General features: G+C 41.0%; 2 protein-coding genes across 3 annotated transcripts; both read left to right on the top strand.

Moving 5' to 3' along the window:
• Positions 1–76: 76 nt before the first annotated feature.
• LOC129814959 (ras association domain-containing protein 1-like) lies at positions 77–19,111 on the top strand. Of its 2 annotated transcripts, XM_055868141.1 has the most exons (8): positions 77–223; positions 1,131–1,494; positions 6,351–6,475; positions 15,737–15,844; positions 16,032–16,323; positions 16,470–16,585; positions 16,686–18,404; positions 19,023–19,111. In XM_055868141.1, the coding sequence occupies exons 2-7, from the start codon at positions 1,179–1,181 to the stop codon at positions 16,848–16,850; spliced, it is 1,122 nt and encodes a 373-aa protein (XP_055724116.1). In that variant the 5' UTR covers positions 77–223; positions 1,131–1,178; the 3' UTR covers positions 16,851–18,404; positions 19,023–19,111. The 2 variants fall into 2 exon arrangements, with proteins under 2 accessions (XP_055724116.1, XP_055724115.1); XM_055868140.1 differs by lacking the exons at positions 77–223; positions 1,131–1,494; positions 6,351–6,475; positions 19,023–19,111 and adding an exon at positions 8,230–8,991 and having other exon boundaries at positions 16,686–17,924.
• On the top strand, positions 18,416–20,301 carry LOC129814961 (tumor suppressor candidate 2-like). Its single transcript, XM_055868143.1, has 3 exons — positions 18,416–19,264; positions 19,543–19,663; positions 19,781–20,301. The coding sequence occupies exons 1-3, from the start codon at positions 19,116–19,118 to the stop codon at positions 19,844–19,846; spliced, it is 336 nt and encodes a 111-aa protein (XP_055724118.1). The 5' UTR covers positions 18,416–19,115; the 3' UTR covers positions 19,847–20,301.
• The last annotated feature ends 1,577 nt before the right edge of the window (positions 20,302–21,878 follow it).

The raw sequence follows: 21,878 nt of genomic DNA, 5'->3' as shown, positions 1-21,878 counted from the left end.
GTCAGAATTGGGTGACGGGATGGTTACAAAGTAAACATGCTGCTGAAAGTCGTGTTTTTCGGAAGAGTGGTATTTCCGTTATGTAGCCGATGATGCATTGTTTCCAGATGCGAAGCTGTACACCTCCGCTCCGTTATTCGTAATAACTTCTATGGAAATGTTGTAAAATAGAAGAACGTTGGAGATGAAGCATCGGCTCCTGCAGGGGTGGATCCATGTTTTGGTAAGTTGTTATACTTTCAAAATAACATATAGCACTTTTTATCGAATTATTATTAACATAAACTTAACCAGTCATAATTATGAAATAGGCTCGAGTCGGTGCAATTCTCGTGTTTCTATGTTAACTCGCGTCATCAATCATTCTGGGATGCTCAACAACCTGCCTGCAGTTTACAATTATTATTTACGATATGTTTAAAGCCTTGAATGTTGGTGACTTATTCCAATCATAGACTTTAAAACCATGTAATTTTACATTTGATGGGATGAAAGTTTACTTTTAATTACCTTGGAGATAGTAAATGGCAAAGGGGCTTCTTCAACAAAAAAATTAAACGTCCCGTTTAGAAAATGAAGGAAATTTATTCTGAAGCACAGATTGGTTTAATAAACTCAAAGTTCTATTTTTATTGCCGAGTAGACCACTTTATTGGTGTATTTTGAGGAAAACTCACAATTGATGTCGAGAAACAGACTTCATCATTCATACTCAGTACACAATAAGCTAAAGTATTTTGTTCAAACCATGGTTTTAATAATAGTGAAGGAATACATAGCTGTATGAGAAGTTCTCTCCACAATTTACGGATAAAACTACTGTAGTGTAGGCCTATGTCCGTGAGTTGGTGCTTCATTATGGGTGATCTTGGATTGAGGTTGTGCATTTCGCCACTATGGCCTATTAATTGCTTTACCTCCCTAATCTTACTACTTTTGCACACACTGTATATAGACTTTTCTATTGTGTTATTGACTGTACGTTTGTTTATCCCATGTGTAACTCTGTGTAGTTTGTGTCGCACTGCTTTGCTTTATCTTGGCCAGGTCGCAGTTGTAAATGAGAACTTGTTCTCCACTGGCCTACCTGGTTAAATAAAGGTAAAAATAAAAAAATGTTTTGGTCACAGGTGTGATTGCCTTTGTGTGAAGAAGGAACTGAAGCTGTGACTGACAGAATGTCTTGGGGTGAGTTCATTGAGCTCCGTGAGCTGAGGCTACATGACCCGATAGAGCTGACAAGCTGCGAGGTGCCTCGCTCACCACCTCGCTTGGAGCGGGCCAATGCTCTGCGGATCAGCACAGGGAAGGTCCCAGAGCTGCTCAGCCGGGTGGGCATCATCAGACTGGTGGGGGATAGCCTGGACCCACTGCTCACAGATAAGAGGGGAAAGGGACATGACTTCCAGCCCTGCAGCCATGCCCAGCCCACCTGGTGTGACCTGTGTGGAGACTTCATCTGGGGACTGTACAAACAGAGCCTGCGCTGTGCCAGTGAGTCTGCCTGCTGCACAGGATTTACTTGTGTGTGAGTGCATGATTATGATTGCATGTATTAGTGGCGGTCGGTGACTTCTAAGATGAGGGAGGAGGATAATTTGTTTAATGAGCATGGCCTTATTTCTATTACAGAGTATTGGATGACTGCCATTCATATTCCATTCACCCAGCTCAATGTAACATCGATTTAGGTTTAGGCTACTACATGATACTAAAATGTTCCCCTGTTCCCCTCATGAGGTTTGCTACAACCTAGCCTATGAATGAACGTTTACAACATCTAGCTGATCTAGGGTGTAATCAGAATTGGTGGAATGAAAACACCCCTGATCACATGCAAACACAGTTAACTTTCATAGCAGCCACATAAAAACAGCATGATCACTTTGTCGTTGTATAAATAGTTCCTTCTCGCAACTATCTACACGCTCTGCTCCTCTCACCTTTTCCCTGCGCTAGTGCACAACACAACAGCTGTCTGTGACCAGGCAAAAAAAAACTTTACAAGCCAAACCTTCATATCATGACCGCTAACCACTACACACAGCCTACGTCGTTTTCACGTCATAGTCAACATAGCTACTAGAACTAACGCATTTGTAAACCCGCTACAGTCATACAATACAGTGTACAGCAGTTTAGCAGTTACACCGGTGGCCCCGGTGGCAATAAATTTATACGAAAAACTTACCTTGACTTGGAAGAGTTTCAGTGTTAGCCATAGCCAGCTAGCTAACATAGCATCCCGCTCTGTTTGAGCCAGGTGTTTGAGTAGGCTAAACTAGCTAGCTGCATTTGCTAGCTAAGTGAAAGTAAAAAATATATAACTATCTCTCTTGCTTCTCCTTAATTTTGGAAGAAATTAATTTGTTCAAAACCGTTCAACTATTGTGTTTCTCTCTCTCTGAGTCAACTACTCACCACATTTTATGCACTGCAGTGCTAGCTAGCTGTAGCTTATGCATTCAGTACTAGATTAATTCTCTGATATTTTGATTGGGTTGACAACATGTCAGTTCATGCTGCAAGAGCTCTGATAGGTTGGAGGACGCTCTCCGGAAGTTGTCATAATTACTTTGTAATTCTATGGAAGGGGGTGAGAACCATGAGCCTCCAATGTTTTGTATTGAAGTCAATGTACCCAGAGGAGAACAGAAGCTAGCTGTACTCCGGCAACACCTTGGCGCTACCCTACAGAGTGATGTTGAGGCTACTGTAGACCTTCATTGCAAAACAGTGTGTTTTAATCAATTATATGGTGACGTAAATATATTTAGTATAGTTTTATCTAAAAAGGATAACGTTTTTTAATTGTTGACTATTTTTATGAAATTCACTGAGAAGGATGGTCCTCCCCTTCCTCCTCTGAGGAGCCTCCACTGACATGTATGTATGTGTGAGTGCATGTCGTGATTGTGATTGTGTAGCACGTGCAATTTACTGTACTCCTCAGCCTTAATCTGCTTGACTCATTAGCTAGCTTTTGAGGTGGCACGATCGGCTAAGACGTTTGAGGGAGGACGGTCACGTGTGTTTATGAGGCAGATGTCTCGAGTTCACACCAGGAATGGACCGAATCGGGAGAAAGTGGTACTCACTAAGCAAGCAACTTGATGTGCTTTACAGTTGCATGTCTGCATACATGTCTGTAGGCCTATACTCTCGGAATAAAGGTACAGAATTGTACTTAAAGGGGTACAAACTCTTGTCAATGTAGTGGCACCCTGTAAGGTACGTCCATTGATTGTACCATTAGTTATAGGTACATAATTGTACAGTTGCAGTTTGTACCTTTAAAAGAGCCAAAAGGTAAACATACACTTTTTTTAGGGTACCACCACAGTGACAAAGCCATTTGTTCCTTTTAAGTGGCCAAAATGTACCTCTTCTCTATACCAAGTGCCTCATGTGTTCACTTCTCTCCGCCATTCCCACTTCTGACACCAATGTAGCAAATTTGGGGGTAGCCCCAACCAAGTCTTGAACCTGGGTCCAGTAACTGTCAAGCCAACGCCTTAACCATTACGTCAAGAGGTCCGCACTTCTTGACAAGGCCGCTCAGTGTTGGGTTAAAGAGATTCTCCGATACTTTTGTATACTTTTTAGCCAGTAGTTCTGAAATTAGCGCTCACAAGCCAAAATTGGTCCCCGAAAGTTGTATACTTCATTACCACGTCATTGTCCTCGAGCCTCTGTAGCATGCACAAAGAGAATTTAAAAAAACAACTATGGGTGTTCAGGAGCTGTGCACATTCTTGGCCTCACCCCACAACCTCATTGCACAATGCTGTGCCGATCTGATCCCACCTCCTACTTTAAACCTCATTGGACATAATTCCACCTGCCAATCAACAGTGTCCCTCGAGCTTGGCTGTGGCTAGTTCCTATTGTTGTACAGACTAGTATGACAAGCAAGCGATTGTGATAATGTAATTTATACAATGGAAAAGTTATAACCTACTTACAGTATATGTTTGCATCAAATGACCTACACCTTTAAAGTCATGTAATGATTATATATAAGCCAGTATTTGTCTACGTGATGAATAATGATAGCTGGCAATCAACTGCAGTTTTAGATTTACCCCATATCATGGAATACCTGCTGTGTGCACATATAAGGACAAACAGTGGACAGACATATGAAACTATTTGATTTGGATGGATGGTTGAAACAACAGAAAGTTCTGGCTACATTTTCTTAACTAAAAAGGAAATGGGTGAAAGTTTCCGTATACATTTCTCTAGCGTATAAACTGTGTGTTGTGTCCGTGATTCGCGCCTGGTTAAAACCTTAGAACGTTTTTATATATCGCTCAAAAGACTAAGAAAATACACAAGGGATATAATTTAGGAGATTCATGTGGTGAGCATAGAGTTTCTGATCAGGTTGACAATTGTCTTCTAATGTATTTGTTTGGCTACCAGAGAAATGTAGGTTATTGAGAAATGAAACTACAACCGGCATCTAATAGATCTATTTTTTAAAATGTTTTCTAATTTAGGATGCAAAGATTTGATTGATGTATTCTATGTATTTTCCCTTAGACATTACCATGAGTTATTTTCATAAGTAGCCAGGCAATCCTACTCGCTTCAGATCGTGCACTCACTACATGACATGAACGAGCACGTATCTTGTGGACTAGATAATGGCAGGTTAGAATGTAACAACTGCAGATGGTTTACTATGCATGTATGAGCCATACACTGACTCGTCGAGTCCAAAATGGGACATTTTAAGAAAATAAAGAGGTTGTTTTCGATACTCCGGAATGTATCTTTAAGATTTCTAAAATATTAATTACAGATCTTTATTGTCACATGCTCTTATGTAAGCCTTTTATTAAGACTTTAGAAGTGGCAATGGACATACTCAACCTTTAACTAACATAACCACAGCTCACTTAAACTGGTACAAAACTTCAACTCACGGGTGGCCAAAAACAATTAACTGAATGTTATGCCCCCACTAAGCTTATGATCGTACCTTTATTTCCAAATATTATGTAAAAATGTTTACCATTATACTAGATTATCTGCACATTTTCTCCTAAAAAGTACCAAAACAGTACCAAGTGAGATCCAATGTATACCTCTGAAGGTATATAATGTGTATTTTGATATTTGTGTAATGCAGGGAACAACCCTAACCGTACCCTTTTTTTCTGAAAGTGTATGTGTGTGACTGTTGTAAGGTTTAACTAGTGCTATGAGAATGTCTTTCAAGGTATTATATAGCCTGTTTGTGCATAGGCCATATTTGTGTTTGTTTATGTATGTGCCAGGCTGTATAGCTTTGGTTCATTGTTTCTCAGCTGAACTAAATGGGCTTTTTGTGAGACTGGCTCCATTCACAGGACACAGTATTCATTAGACCTGAATAGGCTTTAATGAGGAGTCATTGCAAATAGGTACATTACCATTTCCAGCAGCAAAGAACCAGCTGAGAACCAAAGCGCTTGCCTGGAAATCCCAGACCCAGTTTTAGCTCTGGGGTATTTGTCAAAACAAGACTCCCAGATTCAATCAGCAGTTGGCGGCGGTCTATTTATGAGGACGTTGAGATGGTTCTAGTGGTTTGTTGTCTTTTTGTATAGGTGCTGTCGGTTTGTTGGTATCCTGCACCGCTTTCCTCTTGCATAGTCTTCAAAGTTTCACTATGAGCTTCCTTTCCTCTGGTCATACATGGATCTAACTAGAGCTAAGCTATAAGAGCCCTTGGGCAACAACTCACACCTGCAGTTGGCTATATGACACCAATTACATTCAGGCAGGATGTCAATGCTTCACTACCAAGCATTTCATCACAACCAGTCCTCCATCCTTTGTATTGTAATGTGTGACCATTAGATTTGTGGGGAGATAAATGTCTGAAGCGTATTGGAATATGCTGGTAAAATCTCTCCTTTACATGAATCTCCTTACATTAATATACAGCTGTTTTATTTGTACAATAATCACTCTACGTTCTAGCAATACTTTTCTAATAATGTCCTGTTAGTGACCAAATTGAAGTCAAATACGTCAGTGACAAGTTTTGTTCTCTGACAAACGTGTAATGACTCACTCTGGCCAGTGGAGGACAGCAGACAATTTAGAAATCCAAAGGTGGAGGGATGGAACGGGAGGGATGACCCAAAACTACGAAATGGAGGTTTCTGAGCCAGTGGGTGACACTTTTTTAAATAGTCAATCTTTCCTTACATCTGTGTGTCATCATGGCTGATCTATTCGTAGACCGTGGCCTTACAAAACGTAGAGCCCTGGTGGACGAGGCCCAGCTTTAATTGCAACCCATGATCTATTCTATTAATTCCTGTTTTTCATTCACTTCTCTTTTCTCACAGATTGCAGATTCACGTGTCACTACAGATGTCGAGCTCTTATCCAATTAGATTGCCGTTTGGATGGTAGCTCCATAGTTGGACAAACATGTGTTATGGAACACACTATGAAGACCGATACAAATGTGGTAAGAACCTCATGATCTGATACAGACTGTATATGCATGTCATTATGTGTTCTCTGTACTCAAACCCTCATTCACCGGCCATTTTATTTCACCTTTATTTAACTAGGCGAGTCAGTTAAGAACAAATTCTTATTTACAATGACGGCCTAAAAAAAATATTTAAAAATAATTCACCGTCCATGTCATGTTTCATGACCACTATCTATCTACTATCTTCTAGACCACACTGTGGTGACATGGTGTCTACATACTCACTTGTAAACACTCCTCTTCCTTTCTACCACATCCCCCTGGAAATAATGCATTAGGTCCTTTCAGTTCAGGTCCTCTCTCACCATTTCCTTTAGATACAGTAGCATGGGCATTACTTTTAGTTGTTCTTGTTGGATCTACACTATCCTCCGTATTTATTTGGACAGTGATGCTAAAATGAGTCAATTTGTCCCTATTCTCCAGCATTTTGGATTTGCGATCAAATGTTGTCTATGAGACAGTACAGAATATCACCTTTTATTTGAGGGTATGTTTTATTGTTAAAGCACTTTATCTTGTCCACCCATTTTGAAAAAGTTCATTTTTCATACGTTTTTGGACAAATTCCCATATGGTGTATTAAAGTAGTCAAAAGTGTAGTATTTGGCCCCATATTCCTAGCACACAATGACTACTTCAAGATTGTGCAATTGCAGTTTGTTTTGATTGTGTTTTGGATTATGTTTTGCCCAATAGGAACTGAATGGTGAATAATGTATTGTGTCATTTTTGGAGTCACTTTTATTGTAAATAAGAGTACATGTTTCTGAACACTTCTACATTAATGTGAATGCTGCCATGATTATGGCTAATGAATGAATCTTGAATAATGATGAGCAAGAAAGTTGGAGGCTTAAAGATCATACCCCCCCAAAAATGCTAACCTCCCCTTTTATTGGTACTGGTGAGAAGTTAGCATGTGTTGTGGGTATGATTTTATGCCTCGGTAACTTTCTCACTTATCATTATTCATGATTATCTGTAATCATGGTAGCATCCATATTAATGCAGGAGTGTTCGGAAAAGATATTCTATTCTTGTTTACAGTAAAAGTGTCTCCAAATTACACAATATAAAATCTACCAGTCATTTCTATTGGGCACAATGTAATCTGAAACACAACCAAGACAAACTGCAAAAGCATCCAATAAATTTGTAAAGTCAAAACCTTGATGTAGTCATTGCGTGCTAAGAATATGGGACCAAATACTAAACATTTGACTACTTTACTACACATTTAAGTGTATTTCTCCAAATACACCGTACAGATATCTATGAAAATACCCTCAAATAGAAGTTGACGTTCTTTACTGTCTGTCGCCTCATATGAAACATTTGATCTCAAATCCAAAAATGCTGGAGTATAGAGCCAAATAAAAAGTGTTAGCAACACGGTCCAATGAAATACATAGGGTAGTGTATATATTTTTCTCTAAAGTGGTGGGGTTCTTTGTAAACCCCTGAGCCTACATGTCTACTTATGTCATGCATTTGCCTTGTGAATATTCTAAACTCTGTTGTCATATGAGTACTCTACGCTCTGTTAACATGTGAATCATCACATGATTTTCATCTTCTCAAATCGCCTTATTGTTGGCAGACAGGGTAGGGAGTGGTATGATGTCATTAGGGAGTTGGAATTTCCCCTCAGCGCCCAATCATAGCCTGTTGCGCTGGTTTTGTGTATTTTCTAATCTCAACCGCCTGGGTGGAGCCTCTGCGGGCCGGGGGAGGGAAGGTAGGGGCTAGAAGGGATACAGTTTTTGTCAAATTTACGTCAAAAGTTGTTGTTTTTAGCATTTTAGCTAACCCAATAACCCAACCCATTTTCCAACCTTAACCTAATTATCCTAATCTGCTGCGTAAATTATCATAACCTGCTGCGTAAATTGTCCTAGCCTGCTACGAAAAGTGAAATTTGACAAAAACTGTATCCCATCTAGTCAAAACCAGGAGAGAGATGGAAACGCGGGGGCTGGTCCATCATCCAGTTCTCAGCTAGTTGTGAGAAGCCGAAACGTGGCCAGATTGAACAGGAAACCGACAGAAACGCGCTTTAGAACAACATTGTCGAAGTTTACAGAGATATACTAACTATACTAGCAGTCCGTATTACTTTCCACTCTATCTGCTTTAACGTTTCTGTAGTTACACGTTGATTGCAGTGGGATACTACAATTGTAGATAGAACTTGTCTTATTAAACAGGAAACGACACCTATCAGCGCTCATATCCAAGCCGAATTAGATAAAAACCTGACACATTTTGGCGAATTTAAACACAACATCGCTCTAGACGGTTGGTTACATTGAAACAGTTTGATAATGACAGACACGGTCAGCGGTTCGGATAAAAGCCTGTCCTTCGAGAAGACGTGGGGCAGCTCCACTAGCAGCGGATACTACAGTGGGGACTCCGATTCAGAGTTCGAGCAGTACTTCACTGCTCGCACATCATTCCTTCACAAACCCAAGAAGGAGAAGGTGAGAGGAGAACAATTTGTCAAGCAGTTGAATAAGAGTTATTGAATAAGATGTTGGCTATTCATTCCTTCGCCTTCACTGATGTTCATGCATAATAGGTTAGACTATCTTGTGTGTAGCTTCCTTTATATAGAGTATCCACGAAAATTGTCATCTGAAGTTTGTCATATTTGATGTAGTAGTAACTATGATGACCACTCTTATTAAAACGTTAATTGGAATCTACTGTGTTTCTCAAATTACAATGACTCATATCCCGATGCTGAGAACCGCTCAAGAGTTTAGTGACACACCCACGATAACCCCTCAAGTTTCACAACTCACACAAGTCATCTTCTCTGGACCATTCAGAAACAAATTACTTCACTCACATTGCTTCACACTTGCAAAGCTTGCACACACAAGCCTGCACAGACATCTCTGGAGGGTTTGAATGAGTAGCCTACTAGACATAAGGGGAATGGCAACATTTGATCATGTTTCATTAACTCATATTTCTACAGCATCTTGAATGAATACATTAGATAATGTTATACACAGTTGAGTAAAAACAGTAATAACAGCACAGTAAAAAATGGGTGACTCCTTAGTTGACTGCTCTGGCTTCCATTTTGTGATTGCCTATTTACTAGTTGCAGGACATTAGATGCTCTGGAACGTTGGCGAATACTACGTTTTTCAAACCTCCCGCTTTGGGCTGGATGTGTGAATGTGTAGTTCATACATGCATAATCTATGAGCAGACTAATTCTTGTTTAACCTCAATTAGCCACGAAATCCCAGTTTGAAAGCAATTGTTTTTCTGGAAGCAGTGGTATGAGTTCAGTTAAACCTAAAGGGGGTGTGGAAGGATGCATAATACACGCTATTAAGTCACAACATGGCTGATTCAAGTTTGGGGAAGAATTAAAAAAAAAAAAAATATTGCACCTTTTTACAATGCATCGCATTTGCAGACTAACAGAGGTGGGACCAAGTCACTATTATTCCAATCACAAGCAAGTCACACTTTCCAAGTCTCAAAATAAGTCCAAGTTGTGCATTCTAAGAGCAAGTCGAGTCGCATGTTTTTTCACGTTAAGTCTCAAGTTAAGTAAAATCTATACATACAATGACTTGTTCAACTACAAATCTTTGTCTGTTTATTGAGGCGACCAGACAACCCCTTTCATTATTTTGTCTACAACGCATTTTGATGGTGCCATTGTAAAATAGGGACCTTGTAGCAGTGGTAAGGGCATGACATCAGCAGAAGACAAGGCAGGTTGATATGCTCAGTGTAGATTTATTTACTGGTCTTTGTGATTCAATGTTGAAATTGCCATATCATATAACATTTACCAAATGTACACGGCAATTGGCCAAAAGAAATAGGACATGTTAGGCTTAATAAAGTGGCTATCTGAATGGACACAGGTAGATGGCAAGACTGCACAGCCTCCCCTTGAGAAACCAAATGAAATCTGTCTAACAGGACCTCAAACTGGTACGTGTAAGCACTCGGCCCCACCCAGGACCATATGATTACCCAATTGGCAATTACAACCAACAGGGTTTGCACAAGGTGCTTAAAGTACTTGAATTTGGCGCTCTGAAATTCAACTACTGGAATACCTTGAAAGTCTGACATTTTCTCAAGTTGGTACTTCAAAAGAGAGGAGAACAGAAAATGATCAAATATGTTCATATGAAAAATATTTGAAAAATGTATTGGTCTTGCAAATTAATTTCCAGGCAGACTACCGAGTTTTATTTCCTCACGTGTCTCACGCTCTGGTTGCCAGGCTAGCTCGCTCATTCCACCCACACTGCCACTCAGCCAGGCAGGTACAGAACTGACTGATTAGGCGCCGCCAAATGTCACATCGATAGCTTAAATGCTGGGCAAATGTAGATCCAATACTGCCTGGCAGCATATTGATGTTTATGAATGGGTTTTGCCAGACCCAACCGGGTATATAGTAGAGGGTAAACGCTGTTTGCGCACCTTTTTATTTGATGAATTATATTTACCCACTTATTATTGCGTTCCCAGCGTTGATCAACACTCTGAAGGCTTCTTGATCTGAGTTCTAATCATGCTTACTTCTGCGAACAAGTGGAAGCATGAATGATTCATGTATGCTTGTTATGTCCGCCTGCTCCCCTGGATTTGCCTTGTTTTTTTTCACGGGTTGTGGTGATATACTGCCACCCGGTGGCAACTAGAAACAATTGCATAATATGAACTATTACAAATTGACGGTCCTTGAAAATAAATATTAGTGCTTGGGAAAAGTACTTAAGTCCCTGAATTTTGCAACTGTCTGTACGAACCCTGAACCAATAAATTGGTTCTACAATTTAAAAGGCAATTTCCACATCCATTGTTACATTGGTACATACATTTGTCTTAATTACACTTAATGATATTTCATCACCATTTGTACATGGAACAATCATTTTCTCTTATTCGACGTACTGACTCAAAAGCGTGGCGTGTAAGCCACAGCCTATTTCTGTGCATACTGAAGCTTGCAAGCTCCTAATACGCACAACCAGACAGACAGAGACATTGGACACAGACACACGGAACTCCGACATAACCCGGGAAATATGAACAATGCAAACCATACATTGAATTAAACAAACAGTACTTCTACCTCGTACTGTACCTCTACCTCGTACCTCGAGTCTTGAACGTTTATGTGCACAATAAACATCGCGCCCACTCCGAGGTTAAGAAATGGTAGGCTAAATGAAAATGTATCTTATCAAACATGAAAAAGAAATGTCTAAGTGTTGAAATAACATTACGGGGATGGAATGATGAAACGTTAGCAATTATTGTAGCGTTAGATGGAATATAGATTTACCACATGTGCATTTGAATGTGTGAAAGAAAGCAACAAGAGAATTTCAACAAGAGAACAAGCTCTCTCCACTGTCGGGAGTATGGCGAGTACAAGTGGAGAGACACGCCTCTGGTGGGTTTTCGCCACAGTAATAATAATCTTTTTAAAACAAATTCCAAATGCAAACCTCATAAGTAAATTATAAATTTCAAGCAATTTTGACATACCAAAAGACCGGTAGGCCTATGCTAATTTTCCTTGATGCCCCATTGCCGGTGAGCTTGCTAAGTAAACAGTTAATATTCTTGATCTCCACTGTTATTTGGAGCTGCAAATTTACTTATTATGGCAACCCACTCTCCCTAGAATTTGACATTTGCGCTGCACCCGATCCTATAGCTGTAAAGAAAATCAGCAAACTTTTCGTTAGCTCACCCGACCTGTGTTGATTGTAGGTTTGCTGGTCCAATCAGAGGGCCGAGTGTACATTTCACTAGTTGTTGCAAGGCACAATGTTGCGGCTACTGTCGCTGGCTGCGTGGAGAGTAATACAATGGACTCGGCGCCACAAAATGAGTGACAAAACGTTACAAAACATGGCCAGATAATTTAAAGTCATCAGTCTCAAGTCAAAGTCAAATCTCAAGTTATTTTATTTTCTATCAAGTTGAGTTTCAAGTCATCAAGTTTGTAACTTAAGTCATGTGACTCAAGTCCACAACTCTGCAGACTAATGTAAAAGAGGCTAAAATTCCTGTGACAAATAGATTGCATAGTCATAATTTAGGCTAATAATATAACTCAATCACTGTTAGCAAAACAGACAGTACTGAACAATGCACAGTACTGAGTGTGTAGTGACAGAGTAGGCCTAATCCTTTCTTTTCACTGGAAAAATGTGGCCTTTTATAATCAAATTACTTATCCCCAAAAAACTTTCCAGTGGTACTGATCCAATGATAAAGCCAGTGAATATGTGCGCACTCACCAGGAATATGGGGATGTTCTCCACAGGTGCCAATAAGATAGGCTACTGTTCGCTCCATTGGGAGTTGAGAATAGACTAGACAGATCAATCTTTTCTTTGTCTTATCTTTTCCGCAATAGTCATTCGCGTTCTAAACTATGTTTTTCCTACAATTGTATTTTGAAATGTTGCAATAGGCCTATTTAACTGCTTTTCACTAACCGATGCAACTCAACAGTCAGCTATCTGGTAGTCTATTCGCCACGTGCTGACCAAATTGCGCGCTTCAAACAATCCACAGCACATTTTTAAAAGAATTCAACGATCCTCTCTGGCCAAATCATGCTCTCTGGTGTAGTGTTTTGAATGATTTGTATTTATTTATGTATAGGCATGAGTAATTATAAAGCACATTTTGGCAAATTGTATTAAATTTACTTTAGGGGGAAGCTTTTGATTGTCCAATTATTTCTCCTCCACCAAACTTTACAGTTGGCACTATGCATTCAGGCAGGTAGCGTTCTAATGGCATTCACCAAATCGGCGGACTGCCAGATGGTGAAGCGTGATTTATCACTCCAGAAAACGCGTTTCCACTGCTCCAGAGTCCAATAGTGGCGAGCTTTATACCACTCTGCCGATGCTTGGCATTGTGCATGGTGATCTTAGGCTCGTGTTTGGCTGCTCGGCCATGGAAACCCATTTCAAGTAGCTCCCGACGAACAGTTATTGTGCTGATATTGCTTCCAAGGGCAGTATGGAACTCCGTAGTGAGTGTTGCATCTGAAGACAGGCGATTTTTACGCACTATGCGCTTCAGCACCCGTCAGTCCCATTCTGTGAACTTGTGTGGTCTACCACTTCGTGGCTGAGCCATTGTTGCTCCTAGACGTTTCCACTTCACAATAACGGCACTTACAGTTGACCAGGGCAGCTTTATCAGGGCAGAAATTTGCCGAACTGACTTGTTGGAAAGGTGGCATCCCATCATGGTGCCACATTGAAAGTCACTGAGTTCTTCAGTAAGGCCATTCTACTGCCAATGTTTGTCTATGGAGATTGCATGGCTGTGTGCTTGATTTTATACACCTGTTAGTAACGGGTGTGGCTGAAATAGCCGAATCCACTAATTTGAAGGGCTGTCCATATACCTTTGTATATAGTGTATAATATGAACGGCCTGGCACTGTTTCTGCTCTCTGAGAGAAAGGTGTTCAGGCTGGCAGCTTCTCTCTCTGAAGTGATGCTCTGCATGGTTCTAAAGTCAGCCAACCAGTATGCTAAACAGCTGTGGCATTTTAATCGGGATTGTAATTATTTTAGCCCACTTTCACATTTTTGGGCTTGCGCATACCCAGCTGATGTGCCTGGCTGTGCTGCGCCATTTTCCCTCGAATGTCCCCTACATGGGCCAGCCCCCTAGCAAGTTCAACCATATGAGTGACAGCTAGCAAGAGGCACATCATGCACACACAGCAGAGAAAGAGCGATGACGTGGTGCACATACAGTATCTGCACGTGACGTAGTACGCAATTTTTGGGGACCACTTTTGGTCTGTGAGCACTACTTTCAGAACTACGGACTAAAAAGTATACAAAAGTACAGGAGAATCTCTTTAACACCCTTTCTATCTGCATTGGGATCCAGGTTATTGATCTGATTTTGCACAACTTAACATTGATTTATGTAGTTGTGGGTAGAATGAGAGTTGGAGACTTTGTCCCAGAGGACAGATCATGTTGGTGCTGATGCTAATGCCTGCCAGGAGGATTTATGAGTATTGATATATGGATCCTTCCCCCCCACGACAAGCATTTCGCTAAATTCGCAATAACATCTGCTAACCATGTGTATGTGACCAATAAAATTGGATTTGATTTGAAAAGCAGCTACTGTCAACAGAACCATTTTGGGCTAGCTGGTCCTCTAATTGATACAGGAAGAAGAGTTATGTGCATCACATGTCTTGAATGATATTCTCACACAGGAAGCGAGGACAGACCATTAGACACAGGAACTGCATAGTTGTGGTGGTTACTGTGTCCATAGGAGACATTTAAATATCTTGTAGATGCTGGAGGCTAAATGTGAATTGCTAAAAGATGACTGAGATTCTGTGAGGATTAGGCAGATGACTCCACAGGATATGCCTGTAAAACAGAGGAAGGCTTTGTGTCTGACTCTCAGGGTGTGTGTGGGGGGTGGGGGGGGGGGGGGTGTTGCCTGAGGGGGGCAGCTATTTTTACATGAACACAGCTTTAAGGAATGCAGTCCAAAGCCTTTGCAGACATTACAAACAGCTGCAAGTTCACCCATGATGCCTCCCTCTACAGAGATAGGAGGAATTGAGGAACTGGGATTGGTCAGTGCTGACATCATTGTGGTCCACTGCTTCCCTATCATAGGCTATGGCTACGTTGACAGGAAGTTTGGAATCTGATGCAACCAGCGATAACTTTGTGAAAGAAGGGGTGGAGCTTACAGGAAGTTAGCACTGTGAAGCATAGGCTGCTACAGTCTGCAAAATAATATAAGTAATTTATTTTTAGCACATTTATTATAAGCAGCAACAAGTAGGAATGCTGTTTCTCATTCAAGACAATTTTGATTTACACCAGTCTAGTGCTTCCTTTTCTCACCAAACCCAATCGAGTCCTCTGCTCTATTGAACTCTGACCCCTGTGAACCTGACTCCCCAAGACTCCTGATATCTAATTTCCCCTCCGTGACCCAAAATGTTGTGGATTGTTTGTTTAGATAGGCCCACATCACACATTTCTTACAGTCATAATTTGACATGCAAAACGTTAAACCTTGGCTCTCTGCTGACACACGGTGGTAGAACACCAATGTTTCCCTTTTTTGTCTTGCACTGTCAGTTTAAGAAGACGAATGAGTAAACAATGAGTGGCTAATTGAAATACTGACTTTCTCTCTGCTCAGGATGAACAGGTTGAATGGGGAAAGCAGCAGGATCTGTCAGTCACAGAGATCCAGCAGAAGGTGAAGGAGTACAATGCTCAAATCAACAGCAACTTGTTCATGAACCTGGTGAGTAGTAACAATTGCTCTTATACCATTGCAGTAAGTAGTAACATTGCAATTACTCTAACACTGTCTGCATTACCATGTTGTTATTGTTCAACTCCATAACTGCACAATTCAACATGTTGAATTGTGTTCATGTGAATACGTTTCGTGAGTATGAATTCCTAAATGTTTTCATTCTTTTCAACAGAACAAAGATGGCTCCTACACTGGCTTCATAAAGGTCCAGTTCAAGCTGCTACGACCCGTGTCAGTTCCCCCACCAAGAAAGGGTACTGCAACACAGGATGGTGCAGGCAAGAAGACTGGGGGAGTTAAGCGTCGCACCTCTTTTTACCTGCCCAAGGATACGTCCAAACACCTACATATCAGCTCCCGCACATGTGCTCGTGAGGTCATCGAAGCCTTGTTGAAGAAGTTCACCGTGGTGGACAACCCTGGAAAGTTTGCTTTGTTTGAGCGCACAAAGCGCCATGACCAAGGTAAGCCCGCCTCTGTAACCTCTTGTCTGTGGTTTTGCAGCAGCACAACTTATCTTTTTCTGCACTGACATCTCATTGAGAAATATTAAGAGGTGCCATACTGTTGTTTTAATTCCAGTGTCTCCCTTCCTCTTCCTGTATTTCAGTATTCCTGCGTAAGCTGCCTGACGACGAGCGTCCACTCCACCTGCGTCTGTGTGCTGGACCCAATGACAAAGCCCTCAGTTTGGTCTTGAAAGAGAATGAGACTGGAGAGGTCAACGTGAGTGAGCATTCGTCGGGCATTCATTCTCAAACCAACATGGTCATTTCACATTGTGCAGCTTACACTAATGTTCCATCTCCCTCCTCTCTCTGTCCAGTGGGATGCCTTCTCTATGCCAGAGCTCAAGAACTTTGTCCGCATGTTACAGCGTGAGGAGGAGGAGCATGTCAAGCAGATAGTGCAGCGCTACGCACTAGCCCGCACCAGGATGCAGGAGGCCCAAGCTGCTAGTCCCACCACTGGTGGTTCCACCCCTGGCTGAGAAACTGCTTCCCTACGGGACTACCTGCACCTCTGACTGACAATCATCAGAAGATGACCAGTCACTGCATCCAAAGATCCCAGAGAACACAACTCGACACCTCCCTCAAAGGAGGAGAATGAAAGAGCGAATGAGAGCGAGCGGGCGCATGAGAGCGAGCGGCAAGCGCGTGTGAGTGTGAGAGAATCAGAAGTGCCATACAACTGGAGAGAGTCTGTTGTGCCTGAGAGAGAATGAGAGTTGAGAGAGAGTATGTGAAACTGTGGATGATGAGAGACTGGCTTTGTCCAGTACTTCCTCTCATTATGGAGGTGCCATTTGACTATCCTGGGTAAGCTACCTGACTCGTAATGTTCATTACCTGTTATTCATGCTGGCAGCGGGGTCCATAGATTCTATTATTTATAGCTTTTGGGTAACAAATCAATAGGCCTGTTTCTCTCGCTTACTGGCAAGCAATACAAGGGAAGTCAACCTATTAGCTCAGACAAATGTTGAACAAATTCAGATACCGTCTGCTTCAGTATCTCCAGGCCTTAATGCTAGTCAGAATAATAAGTAATGGACATTATGGGCCAGGTACTCCAGGTTTCCATTTGACCCCAATGTCTGCCATATACCTCCTGCACATCCATACTATGATGGATGTTACTCTTTTTTGCTTTCCCTTTATGAGGCTGAGTGGGAGTGCCCCGTGTGTTGGGAGCACTGTGATTGTCAATTGAGAGGACAATCCCCAGGTCGATTTAATTGATAGGGGAATTGTCCTGAAACTTTGAACAGGAAGCTGTTGCTTTTTATGGAACGTTTGTATTGTCTATATTTGTATGTTCTTTGTGATGTTCTAAAACTCTGTTAAAACAACAAAATAATACAACTGAGAATTTGTTTCATATTATCAGCATATGTCTATATCTCTTGAAATAATAATTTGACTGTCCTTGACTATCCCCTTTTCAATTTCAACATTTTTATGTTACATATGTCCAGTGTCAAATATTTGTTTAAATAATAATAGATTTGCACTGTCAACATTAAACAAGTTCCTTCACAAAAGTATGTCTCTTGATAGTGGGGGTATGCTATTGGGATGATATTCATTAGCTAAACAATGATATTTATGGGAATTATTTCCCCACTTGGCAGTAATGGATGGGGAGTGAATGAATTGGGCAGGAGCTGACTGGAGCTGAGTACCAGCATCTAAAATGTTCTACTACTTGAGCTCCTGTTCCTCTTTTAGAATATTAGATCAAAGGTATTGTGGTGCTCCTGCACTTAAATGTATAAAGTACCGGCACCCAAAATGGATGCAGGCACCTATTTCAGTCCAAGTCAAGCACTGTGGATAGGAGGAGTTAACACAGAGAAAGTCCCTATTAATGTCCTTGGGATGGTGTGCTACTGATATATATATATATAAATCACAGTGGTGTGCAGTAAAGGATGCTGTGTGAAAGACAGAAATACCTATGCTCGGTCAAGCAAACAACTAGCTACATCATATTCCTCTCTGTACTGCTAGCTACATTATTGCTGTGACTCATGTGCAAGGTGAGCTGACCAACCGTTTCCGTTCTTTCGGACCAGAGTCACAGTGTGTACTTGTTGTTTGGGGTCTGTGGCTAGCTAGTTATATTGGCTATATTTGATAAAACACTACCGTAACGTCACGCAAAGGAGGGAGGAATCCAAGTGAGCACTGAATCGTGGATAGAAGTCACGTCGCTAAAAGAAGAAATCTGTTTCTGTAAATGCTGTCACTATAAATGGTTAGCTGGAAAATTGAGTTAGCTAACGTAAGCTAGTTTAGCTTGCTAGCTAACAGTTTATTATGCGCGCGAAGTTTAGCTAACAGCCAGTGGACTATAGGGACAGCTAGCTAGCTGTGGTTGATAACGTTAGCAGTTTGAAAGCTCTACTAAATATATTTGCAATATTTATCAAACTGGCTAACTGCAGTGAACAGTGTTAGCTAGCAAGCTACTTGACGTTAGCCATCTAGGGCAACCTCGTTTGCTAACGTAGTTAGCTAAGTTACCTTTTGGAGCTAGCTATGTAACCTATCTATTTAGCTTGCTTAGTAACTAGATATTGTTTGCAACGTTTGGTCAGTATGGTAGCGTTATTAGGCTAGCTAAAGCAACAGTACCTATGGCTTCTTGCTTTCAGATCCAAACCAGTAGAAAACTGACTGGTTGGCCAGCTCATATAATCGTTGCCTAGGAGTTTTCTGTGACAAGGGATAATGTCCCACCACTGAAGATGGGAGGCAGTGGATCCAAGGTGAAAGGTGCTTGGCCATTTGCTGGTTCGGGAGCTGGAGGGGATTCAGGCAGTGAGGGGCAAGAAGATCACTCTGTTGCCCGACTCAAAGGGACCAGAAAAACCCCATTTATTTTCACAAGGAGGAGGTAATAATGTGTGGTAAATGCAATAAAATGTACGCCTAGTGGTTAGAGCGTTGGACTAGTAACCGAATGTTTGCAAGATCGAATCCCCGAGCCGACAAGGTAACATCTGTCGTTCTGCCCCCGAACAAGGCAGTTAACCCACTGTTCCTAGACCGTCATTGAAAATAAGAATTTGTTCTTAACTGACTTGCCTAGTTAAATAAAGGTAAAATATGTGTGTAGATCCTTAAATGAGTCAAATGCTTTCCATTCCGCTCATTTTTTATTTGTGTTGATAGCTCTCTCTACTATGATGAGGATGGGGACCTGGCTCATGAGTTCTATGAAGAGACTGTAGTGACAAAAAATGGCCGGAAGAGGTCCAAGCTGAAGAGGATTCAGAAGAACCTCATACCTCAGGTGAGCTGATTGGATGTACACTTGTGAAAGTCTCAGACTGACAGTGTTGGAAATGTTTCCAGTTACCCATGGGTGTTGTTTATAATTAATAGAGTGGATATTGTTATCTGTTTGCAGGGAATTGTGAAGCTAAACCACCCCCGGATCCATGTAGATTTCCCTGTCATCCTCTTTGAGGTGTGAATCCCACTGGGGGGGGGGGTCCAACGTGGAAAAGACACATGTCAGTCTGACCATCACTACAACCGCTTCATCCTGAATGCTAGTGTTCCTCTGAGAAAATGGGTGGGATGTCTGACTACACTCAGAAGCTGGGGACAGACCACCGGAGCTATGTTGCGGACGAAAGGGAAGGGAGGAGTAGATAGGAGGAGTAGATAGAGTTAAACGTTCTGCCTTCTGTGATGTAGAGAAGTGTGTGTGTGAAAGAAAGGTAGCAAGATCAGGGGAAGGTTTAGGAATTCCCACTGTACTGTATATGTTGACCATTTTCATGTTGTAATGTTATCATATCTAAGTCTGCCTCTATGATTGGAGGCCAGACCTGCACTAGTCAACTTTTTTAATGTAAAAAAATATATATATACAAAAGCTGTCTGAGTTGGAAATACTTGAATAAATGGTTTATCAGGCTGAAAGATTGTATTGAGGCATTCCCCTTTATTATCCAGTCCACATATGTTTCACATTCTGATGAAGAGTGTTGTTCCATAACAATGTGGTCACAGTAATGAGGTTTTCATGACTCAGACTAACATCATTTACTGGTCCATTCAAAAGCCTTTTTCCATTTGTAGGTATCACAATCCTGGGAAGCTGTTTTTGGTGGATCGTGTTTTTCTGCTGTACCTCCGTTTTATCACCAGGGTGCAATGCTCTTGTACATGTGGGGCTTATATGTTTGATTCTCTTAATATTTTTGGGTCAATCATCAATGTTGCCAATTTACTTTGAATCATTATGACATGTCTAGTTTTTTTATGATCCAGTCATTTATTTATAGACATATTTTGAAGGTCCAGTGACAATGTTCTAATGGTAATCCATTTGGACAGTATCTAATGGTCCACGAGCATGATTATATGGTCAGTTTCAGTGTTGTTTTATTGCTCTCCAATAGCATACGGTAGGCAACAGGCATGTCTGGCCCCTGTAATTGTGTGGGATGTGGTTTGATGTGTTTCTGGGCTAGAGGTCAGACACTTTGTATGTATTTCCTCCTTGCTTCCTTTGTTCTGCTGAGCGACTTCATCTGAAGATAAGTTACTCTAAAATGGGTGAGGCTTGTATATGACCATAAATGCATACGGCGTGTTTTTGTGTTTAGGCTTCACCGATTTTTTAAATATTTTTTTTATTTAACCAGGTAGGCTAGTTGAGAACAAGTTCTCATTTGCAACTGCGACCTGGCCAAGATGAAGCATAGCAATTCGACACATACAACAACACAGAGTTACACATGAAATAAACAAAACATACAGTCAATAATACAGTAGAAAAATAAGTCTATACACAATGTGAGCAAATGAGGTGAGATAAGGGAGGTAAAGGCAAAAAAAAGGCCATGGCGGCAAGGTAAAGTATAGCAAAACACTGGAATGGTAGATTTGCAGTGGAAGTATGTGCAAAGTAGAAATAGAAATAATGGGGTCCAAAGGAGCAAAATAAATAAATACAGTAGGGGAAGAGGTAGTTGTTTGGGCTAAATTATAGATGGGCTATGTACAGGTGCAGTAATCTGTGAGCTGCTCTGACAGCTGGGGCTTAAAGCTAGTGAGGGAGATAAGTGTGCATAACAATATAGGGAAGTATTAGAGCAGAATAGACAACTGTAAGTATTGTACAATGTGTGATGGAAAAAGGTGTGTGGATGTAAATATGTACATATAATATGCGCTGTTACGTCATTACATTTTATTTAACCAGGAAGTCCTATTGAGTTCAGAAGAACGCTTTCCCAAGTGACATCTTGATCTGGCACACTTTGGACTGCTATAGGCAGTTTGTGTGAAGTATGTGAATGAATGGGTTTGTTTGAGTAAAAATAGATTTTCATACATCTCAGAAATTAAATATCATTTTATAAAGCAATTTCTCACGATCTGCAATTCAAATTGTAACCTGTGTGGGTTAGATACAATTATACAGTACATCCCTATGGTCCCTCTTCTAAAGTGATTGTGATTGAGGTGATGGTGTGTGTTTCCAGTTCCCC

This window comes from Salvelinus fontinalis, chromosome 18, assembly GCF_029448725.1.
Source record: "Salvelinus fontinalis isolate EN_2023a chromosome 18, ASM2944872v1, whole genome shotgun sequence".
Classification (NCBI taxonomy): Eukaryota; Metazoa; Chordata; class Actinopteri; order Salmoniformes; family Salmonidae; genus Salvelinus; species Salvelinus fontinalis.
Note: the sequence above shows the minus strand (reverse complement) of the source record. Positions and strands in the feature narration are given on the sequence as shown.